We start from the raw sequence: 12864 nt of genomic DNA, 5'->3' as shown, positions 1-12864 counted from the left end.
ATGATGGAGTTTCTTTTTTTCATTTTGCTTTTTTAAAACCATAAGAAAACACACACACAAATCTATATTAAAAGAATGTTAAGGTTGCAAAGTCAAGCACTCAAAATGCAAGGAATTAAGGGTGCCTGTGCAGTCTTAATTTGGCTGCCTTGTGCATGTGCATCATGATGCCGTCTTTAGTTACATGATCACCACCTACTATTTTTCCCTCCCTCGTTCAGTGCACAGTGTGTGATAAGATATATAGAGGATATGAAATTAGAATTTTTAAAAAGCAATGTTAAAGGTCCTCAGAGTGACTTACCCCTGCAGGCAGACTCACTTCTCCAGCCTGGATTAAATTAAACAACATGTCACAATGAGTGGGGAGCTGGTGATTGGCCAGTGGTCTGGATCTCATGGACTTTAAAAACAACAACCCATACCCTTGCACTATAAAATGTACATGTGAGCTAAGTGGCCCCTCTTCTATCCTGGGGTTGATCCTTCTGATACCTGGATCAGGCCCATGGGCGGTTTTTTGTTTCTTTTAGGGGGAGGTAGTCAGCATCCACTTCTAACATTCTGTGATTTTTGTGGGGGAGGGATGGGGGCGAATCATCTTTGAAACAGAAATGACCCACAAACCTACCATTCTGCATACAAACCGTTCAGCAGTTTAGACTGAAAGTGTCTCCTGATCAGTCAGCCCTCAAATGTACACATCCAGAGACCACTGAAGGCAGCATTTAGTCACTAGTTTTCACTTCCCTTAAAGAGCCCATGGCATTCCAATAAGACACCCAATGACTATGGATATAAAATTCAGTAAGATTTTGGGATGATCTGTCCTTGCATCACATGTTGCTTTATTTCTATCCGTGTCACATTTAAATCATTTTAATATTGATTGACTTCAATAATCCTAATGCAGATAGTTTAGAGGAAATAACAGTTCATGTTTACAGGTAGGGTGACCATCTCTACCTTATTTAGTGCCTAATATCCCACATTCTAGGAACAAATCAATATACTTTGTCCGTATTTCAGCAGTAATTGGGTAAAGGATCATACCCTGTGATTCTGTACAAATGTATGATTCAAACAGTGTATGACTTCATAGTCTGAATATAACATTTTGGGGAGCTGTGCTTTAAAAATAAACCTTATCCAATTCTGTATTTTTATACAGTTTTTCCTTTATTTCCTTTAAATGTAGGCTGGCTTCTTTTCACATCCTCCCTTCAGCTAATTTAACAGTGTCTTATATTAAATGTCAAGATTCTCTTTGTAACAGAAAGTATTATTTTTCCAGTAAGATAGTCTTCTAATATGAGTAGACTCTGAAATAATTACAAATAATTTAATAAAATTAACAGATAGGGTACATGGTGAAAAATGTTCCTCCCCTTGGGAACCTTAGGGACAGCGTGGCAGCAATTTCATTTGCGTTTTAGCTGAAGCACATATAAAACAGATGAAAAAAGTCCCTGTGTTTGCCAAACCATAAAAAACCCCACATCACAAGGGGATATCAATTTAGACTTTTAAGTCTGTAAGCTAAGAGGTTAGTACAAAAATAGTTAACCCTTCAGAAGCTGGCTGGTTTCCAGGTGGTTAATGCTGGGAACTGTCTGTTTTGAATGGATTTTACATATCTCTTGGGAATTCTAGTGTGAGAGGTCAATGAAGAGTTCTTCCAGGGCAGAGTGGGTCTATGTGATGTTCTCTACCTCGGGGGAATACCCAGCACCCCCACGTTCATCCTTATAATATGATTGTGTGGTATCCAATGCAAAGTTTGTCATGTCGGGTGTTTTCGGAAGGCTCATGATGCAGTGAGCATTGTTGTTATGAGAATGTTACAGTAATCGTTGTTATAGTAATGGTATAGGTTGTAATTTCATATATATAGTTAAGAGGCTGAAAGTGTGTCCTCGTGGCTTAAAGCAAGCCCAGGCAAAAACTCTCTAAGAGCAGAGAGGCAGTTCACAGCTCATCAGAGCATGTATGGGACAAACCCAGCCCAGCCTCACAGAAACAAAGGACACTGGCCTTGGCAACAACAACAGGATCTGTTGGACTCTCGAGTGAGTCACCCCCCTTTCTTTGGTGGGACTGCAGTAAGGTAATGCTCACTTGATCCTGAAGAGGGAGGGGGAAAAGCCAAGAGGGAAGAAAGAACATGATAAAAGGGAGAGACGTTTGCCATGCTCTTCCTCTCTCTTCCAACTCCATCTACAGACACCACACCGAGCTACTGAAGTGCTGAACAAAGGGGAGAGCCTGGCTGATGGCAGCCAGCCTGCCTGTGGTGAGAAGCATCTAAGTTTGTAAGGGCATTGAAAGTGTTAAGATCAGTTTAGAATGCATTTTGCTTTTATTTCATTTGACCAAATCCGACTTGTTATACTTTGACTTATAATCACTCAAAATCTATCTTTGTAGTTAAGAACTCTGTTTGTTTATCCTACGTGAAACAGTGCATTTGGTTTGAAGCGTGACAGATGCTCCCCTTGGGATAACAAGCCTGTTACATATCAATTTCTTTGTTAAATTGACAAACTTATATAAGCTCGCAGCGACCAGCGGGCATAACTGGATACTGCAAGATGGAGGTTCCTAGGGTTGTGTCTGGGACCGGAGATATTGGTTAGTATCATTCGGTTGCACAATCCAAGCAGTGGCTGGCCAAAAGTGCCCATTCATGTAGCTGGGAGCAGCTTACATGCCAAAGGCTATGCGTGAACATCCCGGGAGTGGGGGTTCTCACAGCAGATCAGGGTAAGGCTGGCTCCCAGAGCCGAGGATTGGAGTGGCCTGGCACATCACCAGTCCAGATAACACCAGGGGAACGTCAGAAAGTAGAATTCTTGCATCCAGTGAGTTCTGATCCAGTCCACCTCCAGCTACAGGAAACTCTCACTGAACCCTGAAGTTTGGTGTAACACTCATGGGACTAGTCCTCTCTCTGCTACTAGGTACAATATTGGTCAAGGCAGTAGCAGGATTGTGAGTTCACTGGTGATGCACATCCAGGGGAGTTGGGAGGCTACCAAAGAATGGAACTGATTTCGAACATAACATGAAGACAAGAGGGAAACAGCCTAGGGTGAGTAGTAGGTGAAGCGTGCTGGGAGGAGAGGTGATGGGAAAGTTAGAGAAGTGGGAAGGCATTTGTTCTCTCCGGAAATGGAGGATCAGTTCAGAGGAATTGGGGCATTTGCTGTAGGAGGGAGGGAAATAGGAAACATGGAAGGAGAGTTTACTCTTGAGCGCTTCAGTGTAATTAACAAGGATGAGCCCTCAGTTCTCTAAGGAGTCAGTGAGTACTTTAAGGAAATCTAAAAATAGGTTTTAAGAGTTGATTTGCAAACTCTATGGCCCAGTTTCCTTCTTAGCATTGTCAGGCTGCATAGCTGGAAAGTGCTACTATAACTCCATCCCTGGTGCTGATCATACTAGGCAGACACTTCTATCTTTTTCTTTGGCAATAGGGAAGAAGGGCCTGTGGCCTAACCCCTGGTCCATCCCCACTCACTCAAGATCAGGAGGTATCTGTGAACTGAACTCTGTGTGGAACTAAATGGGCAATGGGAAGGGCACAGGACATACAGCAAGGACCATGTAATTAAAGTGAAGGATGCTTGGCAGAATTCTGGGGAGACCCTGATTGGCCAAGAGCTTACCTGGCCACCTGCTCCTACCTGCTGTAAGGTGACTGAAAGGAAGATCATGAAGGTACAGGCAGGAACCATTTGGGAGCAAGACAGCCAATGGACAGGTTCCTCCACACTTGCATTGCCTGCTCGTGTGCCAAAGAACACAGACTCAGTGAGAATAGAGGCTTGCTGTTGTGAAGAGATCTTCAAAGGGAAAGGGGGCTAGTCTCAGGGAACTGGCAGTTAGCCCAGCTATTTCCCAACACCCCAGCCATGAATTTTCTTTTGCTCATCTGGTCAGTTTTAGTAAAATAATCTATTATCATAAAGTGGTTTCTATGGCCTTTCTAACCCAACTCCACTTTGGCTCTTCACTCAAACTAGAGGATCCTGGGACATGAGAATAGCTCTTTCTAATCCATCTTTTGTATTTCCAGCATGCCCATCATTGCAATACCTAGCAGATGGCTAGTAAACAACCTTGAAGTTTAAGTCCTTCTGAAAGAATACATCTGTAAGAGTTAGCAAGGAAGCATCATTTCGCTCACCAGCAGTATATGTGGGGAAAGTGAGGCTACTCAGTTTCCTATATATCAGCAAAGAAACAGCCAGTGAGTTTTTGATTTGGAAAATAAAAGAAGCAAACTAGACAATAAACCTTTTGCAAGAGAAAATCCCGGTGACTGAAGTTTCTCAGGCGCAGAGACAAGAAATTAACCAGGCATACTATATTCTATTTCCCAGCAGATCTCGGGCAGAGATACTGCATCTGAACGTGGAGACAGGCTGAGTAAATTGCATGCTTGGCAGCTTAGTTTGGAATGGGCAGAGAAAGCAATTTACAGCAGTTTTTATGGAGTCTTATAAACCATGGTGCCTTGTTTTAATCTCAAATTAAAAAAAAAAGCCATATCTTTTGAGAAGCATCCTGCTCACCCATCCCAGAAGGGAGGAAAAGTTTCACCTAAGCAATCTATTTTCTGGAAGGTCAGAGTTATTGCTCATGTCCAAGAGGGAAGTAAAGTATTGGGAATAATGAGAACTGGGCAGACTTTTATAAAATCATTCAGCATATGGCTCTCACTTTATTCACCAAATTGAATTATATGGTATTTTGGCTGGTGTGTGTCAAATGCTTTTAACTTTGCACATAATGTTTTCAGTATGTACTGCACCAGCTAATAGATCATATAACTCTCATATTTTGGGGTCAAATGGGCTCTTCTTTAGGTGTTGTTTTGGGGGTTGCCTGTTAAAGATCAAGGGGTCAATGCATCATTTCTAGTCCCCAAGGCCATTTAGCCTCTAATTTGGTGGTGAGGTTTATGGGGAGGAAAAAAAGTCTAGTAACCTTTTTTATAACTTCAAGGAAAACAAGTAACTGGAGAAACAAGTGAGCAGACTGCCATCCCTGGTGGAGTTTGGCCCAATACCACAGATTATGGTTCTGAAGACTGTAGGGGAAGCCACTTCTAAGACTTTTCACTGGTGGAACTTGGCACTGGTGATCTTTCCAGCTTCCATCCTGTCGCCAACCTCTCCTTCTGTGGCAAAAATCATTGAGAGTGGGATGGATGAGATGGCCAGTAACACCCAACATCCTTCAGTATCCTGGAGCTTTTCCAGCCAGGTTTCAGGCTCCCTCTTGGTGCAGAGACAGCCTTGGTAGCTTTTGGAGCCTGCTTCCTTCTGGCCACATATAGTGGTGGCTCCTCCATGATAATACTGCTTGACCTGTCAGTGGTATTGACATGATCGACAATGAGGTGCTGCTGACTCACCTTTAAGAAATTTGCAAGGGCCAAAGCAATCTGTTTGTGCTCCGCTCTTCCCTCTCCAATAGGTCCCAGAGAGTCAGGGCTCATCTTAGAGGACTTTCTCTTCTCGTAGCCCTCATTGCTCAGTGCCACTTCTCCCCCACATCTTGAAGGCAATTGGAAAGCCTCTGCTGCATTTTAAGTTTGAGCCCTGATCCCAACAAAGGAGATCAACCCAATAATTTTCTGTATTCTCAAGGTACTTCTTCAAGAATTTCCTTCTTTCCTAGAATCAAATGCTGCAAAAATCCATGTCACCCAACCTGAGTCGGAAGAGACTTTCTTACAGTTTCACAATGTCCATTTGCACATCTTGGTGAAGTTTTGTTCCTTAAAGCACGAAGTTAATAAAAATCTGCAAAAGATTAAATTCCTTGGAGTCAAATAGAAAGTTAACTCAGCTTTTTAATAACACATTAGATCAGCTTGTGTCCAACAGATCGATTTTTGATTGGTTTCAGCTTGCATTTAACTCAAGAAAGTCAAAAACTTGTGAGACTTGTCAAGGTTCATTTAAACTAGAGCCTTGCACTGTCAGCCAACCTTTGGTCATGTACTACTCACAAGGTGAGAATAAAAAGCTACCATTGGCATGGCATTTCTCCATCTGTTCTTGCCTTAACAGAGAGCAATCCAAGGTCTGGACTCTGACTGCAGAGATTGATTTCCTAATTTTCCACATCATCATATGAAAATGGTTTGGGTAGGGTGGCCATATTTCCCTAACTGAAAACAGGACACCGGCCCGAGCCACCTGGTGTCACTCAGGGAGATTCTCCCTGAGCTCTGCGTGGTGTCACCACTGGCCCCAGCCCTGCCTGGCGCTGCGACAGGCTGTCTGAGCCTTTCCATACAGGGCTACCCACCCGAGCTGCCTGGTGTCAGGCCTGAGCTGTCTAGTGTCATTACTTGCCTGAGCTGCCTGGCGTCGCTGCTCACCCCCCTCAACATTCCTCCATGCCCCCCTGGGGGCAATTTGAAAACTCGGCATTTGTCCCTAATGATCAGTTGGCAAGAGCAAATAGGACAAATGGCAAATTTTGCCAAAAATGTCATGATATCTGGGACAGAGCTTAAAAAGGGGGACTGTCCTGGCCAAAACGGGTCATATGGTTACCTTAGGTTTGGGTTTTAATGTGAATCACAGCTCTCATTTTTATCCGTAGCTTGCATGCATATGATTTTTTGTAGATTTTTAGGTTTGGAGTGGTTATTCTCCTATTAATTCACATTAAAATAAATAAGTAAATTCTGTGTCTTGTAACTTAGGAAGGGATCATTTTAGCTTCTCCATTCTCCGGGAAGGCTTGTGCATACTTGCCTTTGTCTAGAGAACAATTGTTTTGACTATCAAAACATGTGGAAAGTTACTGTTTTCTAGGTGTTAAGTTGAAAGGGATGGCTAATGGTTAGATGCAGAATGTTTGGTGCATAGTCCTGATAGCATGAATGGTGTGCTTTAAAAGTAAATCCTGTCCACACTGACAAAAACCTGAATGGCTTTTCCTATCATAGTTTAAACGTGTTAGCAAAGCAGTCTTCAAAACCTGCTTAGAGTCTCCTTATTCAGAGCACAAGCACAAGACAAAACTGTGTTCAAGAACTACTCCGGCAGGACTCCAACACGGTTTAATAAAATTATTTATAGCTTAGTTGGAAAGTTTTCATGTGCATTAAACTATGTTACGCTCCTGTGCCTGATTTAAACTGCTAATGGGGATGGGCTCGGGAATCTGTTCCCCTAGGAGCGCTTGGTGCCATGTCCCAGGGGAGTGGAACTTTAGACACTGGACTCTGGTTACAGGGAAGTTGGTTTTGTATTCCCCACCAGTGTGGCCGAGACAAAACTCCAAAGGAAGCAAAAGGAATTAATCGTTTTTGTTAATACAGCAAATACAAAACTAGAGGCTGAGCCCAGACAACTTTAGAACTTTGAAACATCTCAGATATTTTTTCTGTTAGTTTTGTTAAAAGATTTTCTTCAGCTCTATAGCAATAATTTAATAAGAGGTAAATGATGCATGAAATCTCATCAACGCATATGCAGTGGTCTATGAAAACACACCAGAGAGATTCACACTTGGCATAAAACACTTATTACGGCCAGGCATCTTCAACTCTCACTTCCATCTCCTGGCGTATATTTCTATGCCCCACCTATTTGCTCTGTCCCCTCTTCTTACAGCCTAGAAAAATGGCTGCATTCTAGATATCATACAACATAACTAAGGGAACAGCTGAAATCCTTCATATTTTTGTCAGCTCATTTTTTTGACACTTCGAGGTTATTTCCTGTTTAAAATTCAGTCCATTTTCATGTTTTAAGGGCTGTCTCTACTTCGTAGGCAGATTCCCTTTTCATTTCTATTCTTCATTCTCTTACACAGAGCTATGGCAAATGAAAAGTAATAGGGATTCCGATAAAATTTCTGAAGAACTTGAAACTTCAGCAATGACAAATATTCTGCACACCCCATCCGTCCTACATTGTCATGAACTCCTCTTTTGTTTTTAAATGTTTTTCAAAGACAGACATTCGGAGTGTTTGGGCAGATGGAGTTGAGAAACCTGGGTTTTGGCCCAAATGCAGGAAGGGAATCAATAGGAGCAAAACTTCAATGGGACCCATGTTGCAATGGGGACTGAGGAGTAAGCACTGGAGCATCTACATGAAGATCCCCAAAGCGTTTTCGCCATCTGTAGGTTAGGAAACTCACATCCCTGCCTGCTCTGTGGGAGAGCTGGGTAAACAAACTGTCTTCTCAGTTGCTTTGAAATAGTTTCCCAGCACTCTTGTGGGTTGACATGATTTTGTCCAGAGTCTCACAGTAGCCACCACTTATCAACATATAGAACTGCAGTAGCAGTGTCAGCCTCTTCTCAAGAAGAAGACTTGGATTCTAGGGATGAAAACTAGCCAATTGAAGTCATGGCAGGGTTCGTCTTGGACTTCATTGGGGCCAGGACTTCACGTTCTGTGTGTTGCAGGTTTGAACCGAGGCGCATTTGCAAAGTTGTTCTAGAATGCTGCTTCAGTACCTGCCCCAGGCCATGCCAGGCTCAGCGCTAAACTTACAAATTACACACTTACATAAGCACTAAAGTCATCAAAAATTTAAACAAAACAAAAGGATGTTTAGAAAAGAGTTCAAGATGAAAGCTGATCTTGTGACTGGCATGGGACTGGGACTCAGGAAATCTGGGTTTAATTCCTAGATGTGCCACGGATTATCTGTGTAACCTTGGGCAAATCACTTAATCCCCCTGGGCTAGATTCACAAAGAAATTTAGGCACCAAGAAAATCACTGGCATTCACAAAGCCTGAGTTAGGTGCCTAGGCTCCCTGTACAATGAATATGGAGAGACAGGCATAGGCGCAGGAACTAGGAGTGCGAGGGGTGCTGCAGCACCCTCGGGCACCCAGCTGACAGTCCCGTGCCCAGGGTCTCAGCTGCCAGCCCCACGCCCGGGGCTCTGTTGCCACCCTGCACCCAGGGCTTTGCTCCTGGCCTCAGCTGGGGGAGAGGGGTTGGACACGGGTAAGGGGGCTGGTTTTCAGCACTCCCACTATTAAAAATATTCCAGCGCCACTGGAGACGGATGCCTGAGAATGGGACTCATAATAGCCAGCATGGGAAGTGGCTCCTCACCTAAGCTAACCAATGGGAGATGCCAAGTTGAGGGGGGTGTGCTAAACCCTGCTCCTTTCTCAGAGATAGGCACCTCCCTGCAGCCTGGATTTAGGTGCCTATCTCTGCTTGGGATTCTCTGCTGCAAAACCTCTTTGGGGTTAGGTGCCTACACTGTTTTGGCAAGAAGCTGCAGGAGGGGGAGTGACAGTGCTTCCTCATTACTTCTAGCCCAGTGTTGGAGCACTCACTTGGGAGACCCCCCCCCAGTTCAGCTCCCTCCCTCAGTCTCTCCTGTTGAAGCTTTTCCACTGTGGCTAAATCTTTTTTTTTTTAAATCGTTGGTGCAGGGGGCTGGGTCCTGGGTCTCCCACCTGAGTGCTCTAGTCACCAGGCTACAGAATCATTCTCATGCTGGCACATTCTCTCTCTCTCTCTTGTCCAATAGTGGAACAGCTTCGACAGGAGAGATGGAGGGACTCTCCTCCCTCCATCAGAATATCCCATAGCCAACTGATTAGGGCACTCTTCAAAGAAGTGGCAGATCCCAGTTCAAATTCCTTTTCTCCCTCAGATGGAGAGTGACTTGAACTGGGAGGTCTCCTACATTCTAGGCGAGTACCCTGATCACTGGGCTAAAAGTTATAAAGGAGGTCCTAATTCTCCCTCCCCCAGGTCCCCAGCCATTTTGTGTAAGATCATCTCTAGGGGCCTGATCCGGTAAGCAGGCTCTGAGCATGCCTCCCAGATCAGATCTTTCAGGTGACTTAGGCAGAATGCCTATCTTCCTTCCCCAGTTTGTGAATCACTCCAGGCTTCAGGCTGGTGGGGCTGCAGTGCACTTGCTCAGAGGCAGAAACATAGGTACCTAGGAACTTCTTCAGCAAAAATTTAGGTGCCAAGTGATTTTAGCGAGTTATTGAATTTGGGGGCAGCAGAGCGGGAGTTTTGTGAATCCCAGTGGGGCCTGATTCGAATTTAGGCACCTAAGGCTTTTTGTGAATCTAGTCCTCTGTGTCTCAGCCCCCCATCTGTAAAATGATATTGACTTTCTCCCTTGTTGTGTCCATTTAGACTGCAAGCTTTTCAGGGCAAGGACTGTTGCTTACCATGTGAATGTAAAGCACCTAACATAACAGAGCCCCAGTCTCAGTCGTATTCTCTATGCACTGCTGTAATAAGAATAACATTTCCACAGGTAGCAAACTGGTCCCAGTAAATCAGCACTATAGTACATGGCATTCACCCATGTTTCTTAGACTAGTTTGCAGCTGAGATGAAAGCTTCTTGCTTCCATGACAGATGCGTTTCGAAAACTTCTCTCTTTCACTAACAGAAGTTGGTCCAATGAAAGATATTACCTCATCCACCTTGTCTCTTTTCCCACTGCAGTTCTAATCTACATGATTTTATGCAATAGAAAATATGATGAGTTTCCAGATTCATTCCACTGGCGTATTACTAAAAGACTCAGAGAACAAATGATATCATGTCAGCAAGGAAACACAAAGCATCAATCAAATGCTCTTGCAGAATGTTTCCAGGAAGCTCTGAATAAGCTTATACTGAAGAAACTTTTAATGTGTCAGAATAGCAAATTGAATGCAGTTTTGTTTTTCAGGTCATATGAATCAAATGAATGAAAGAGACAAATGGATAAAGGCTGACACACAGGATGGCACTGTGCATCTTAAAAGCCAAAGCTGGTTCCAGTCCATCAAGCTGCAGGTTCCTTGAGGATGGAATAGGCCAAAGGTATTCAAAATCAAGGAACAGTGAAGAAAGATTACTGTACAGTGGTGGTGAATGCTACTTATTGAAATACAGTAAACAATATATTAAGTGAGGACTTTTTTGCCCAACCTTTATATATGTGAAATGACTGCTTTTATTTGACTACTGTATGAAACAGGTTTTACTGTTAGTGCCTTCTACATTTGCACAATCCAGTGTAAAACTTGATTTGTGTAAAACTCGACCCGCACACCCTGCCTATTCTGAAAGCTAGTGAATTTCAAGTAAAAGTATAAAGCCACTGCAAAGAACATTTTCAACACAGGTTGATGCCTGAAAATACAAGAATTTGAGTTAAGCTTTGTGATGGTGCCATATTCTGTATGCTGCTTTTAAATGAATTGTTATCACTTGAAATTTGTGGTTTGTGCATAATGCTGAGCATTTCCTTTTACTGAATTATTTATATAATGTGTGGGATAAAATCACATTTAGGGTTGCAGTTCACATTTGATCATAAGTAGGCATTTTGGCTCCTAAGTAATCAGTCTACAATTCACAGACAGCTGCCGCGGCACAGGAGCTAGCAAACAGAGCTGTAAACAGGGGAGTTTGAGTGGGAATTTGAAAGGCGAGTTTGTCTTGTGGTGCTTGTTTGGGGTTTGTTTTTGCTCTGGGTGGTGGTGTTTTGGTGTGGTTTGTGTTTCCCAGATTAAAAGGATTTCGATGGGAAGGCGATGACAGATACAGAGGCAGCAATGGGAGTGACCCATGTAGCGGAAGACACAATGAAGATGACTGGTTGTGGAAGCTGTGGTATGTACATGATCCTGGAGGGGGCACCTGGTAAGAGTTTTGTCTGTATGAAGTGCCGTCTGATAGAGCTGATAGAGGAAAAGATCCGAGGTTTGGAGATGCAGGTGGAAAGTCTGGTTGAGTTTAGGAAGGGGTTTGAGCAGATTAGGGAGCAAAGACATGAGGTATCTGAAGGGAAAAGCTCAGACTTGCAGATGGAAGCAGGACGGGGGAATTCTGAGGGGAGACTGGGTGAGGAAAGTGGTCAGTGGAAGCATGTGACTAAAAGAACCAGGCAGAGGAAAAGACGGGCTAGTGAAGGAGAAATAGAGCTCAAGAATAGGTTTGCAGAGTTGGAAAATGAAGAAGGGGCTCAGCAGGTAATCACTGAAGATGGAAGGGCAAGGAAGAAGAGAAGAGCGGCTAGTCCTATAGGAAAAGGGGAAGAGTTAATGGAGACTACACCAAATATGAGCCCCAGGAGGATACAGGATGGGTTGAAGAGGATTACAAGGGAGAATAGGAATGGAAAGAACTTGCAGCCAGAGGGAACAGGGGATAGACTGGAGAATAGCACCGTCACCAGGAAAAGGCAGGTCTATGTGATCGGGGACACTTTACTGAGAAGAATAGACAGGCCTGTAACCAGAGCTGATCCAGAGAATAGGAGGGTGTGCAGTCTTCCAGGTGCTAAGATACGGGATGTAGACCTGAGGTTGAAAAGGATTCTAAAGGGAGCAGGAAAGAATCCCCTAATTATCTTTCATGTGGGAACCAATGATACGGCTAGATTCTTGCTGGAAAGTATTAAGGGAGACTATGCTAGGCTGGGGAAGACGCTTAAGGAAATCGAGGCTCAGGTGGGATTCTGCCTGTTCCTAGAGAAGGGCAACAAAGGTGTGACAAGATTATGACTATCAACAGATGGCTTAGGCAGTGGTGCTATAAGGAGGGCTTTGGGATGTATGGCCACTGGGAGGCATTTATGGACAGAGGACATTCTCTTGGGATGGACTTCATCTGAGTAGGGAAGGAAATAGACTTCTAGGATGGAGGCTGGCACAACTGATTAAGAGAGCTTTAAACTAGGAATTTGGGGGAAATGGTTGGGAGATGTCCAGGTAATCTCCACACCAGATTTTAGCACTGAGAGGAAAGAAAACGAAGTAAGAGAGGATACAGCCATGGGTAGGAGGAAGGGCAGTGTAGATACCAGTCTAATAGGTCATACTGGCTGTAGAATGACC

The 12864-nt window shown here is 43.8% G+C and overlaps 1 protein-coding gene across 2 annotated transcripts in view; it reads left to right on the top strand.

Moving 5' to 3' along the window:
* The window catches only part of FAM185A (family with sequence similarity 185 member A), a 67637-nt gene extending 56398 nt beyond the window's left edge, over positions 1–11239 (top strand). For both annotated transcript variants that reach the window (XM_037889207.2, XM_007063801.4), the window contains one exon: positions 10710–11239. In XM_037889207.2, coding sequence (XP_037745135.1) covers positions 10710–10825 — 116 coding nt within the window. In that variant the 3' untranslated portion in view covers positions 10826–11239. The remainder of the gene's footprint in view (positions 1–10709) is intronic.
* The last annotated feature ends 1625 nt before the right edge of the window (positions 11240–12864 follow it).

Source organism: Chelonia mydas, chromosome 1, assembly GCF_015237465.2.
Source record: "Chelonia mydas isolate rCheMyd1 chromosome 1, rCheMyd1.pri.v2, whole genome shotgun sequence".
Taxonomy (NCBI): Eukaryota; Metazoa; Chordata; order Testudines; family Cheloniidae; genus Chelonia; species Chelonia mydas.
The sequence above is the reverse complement of the archived record's forward strand: the minus strand, read 5'-3'. Positions and strand labels throughout refer to the sequence as shown.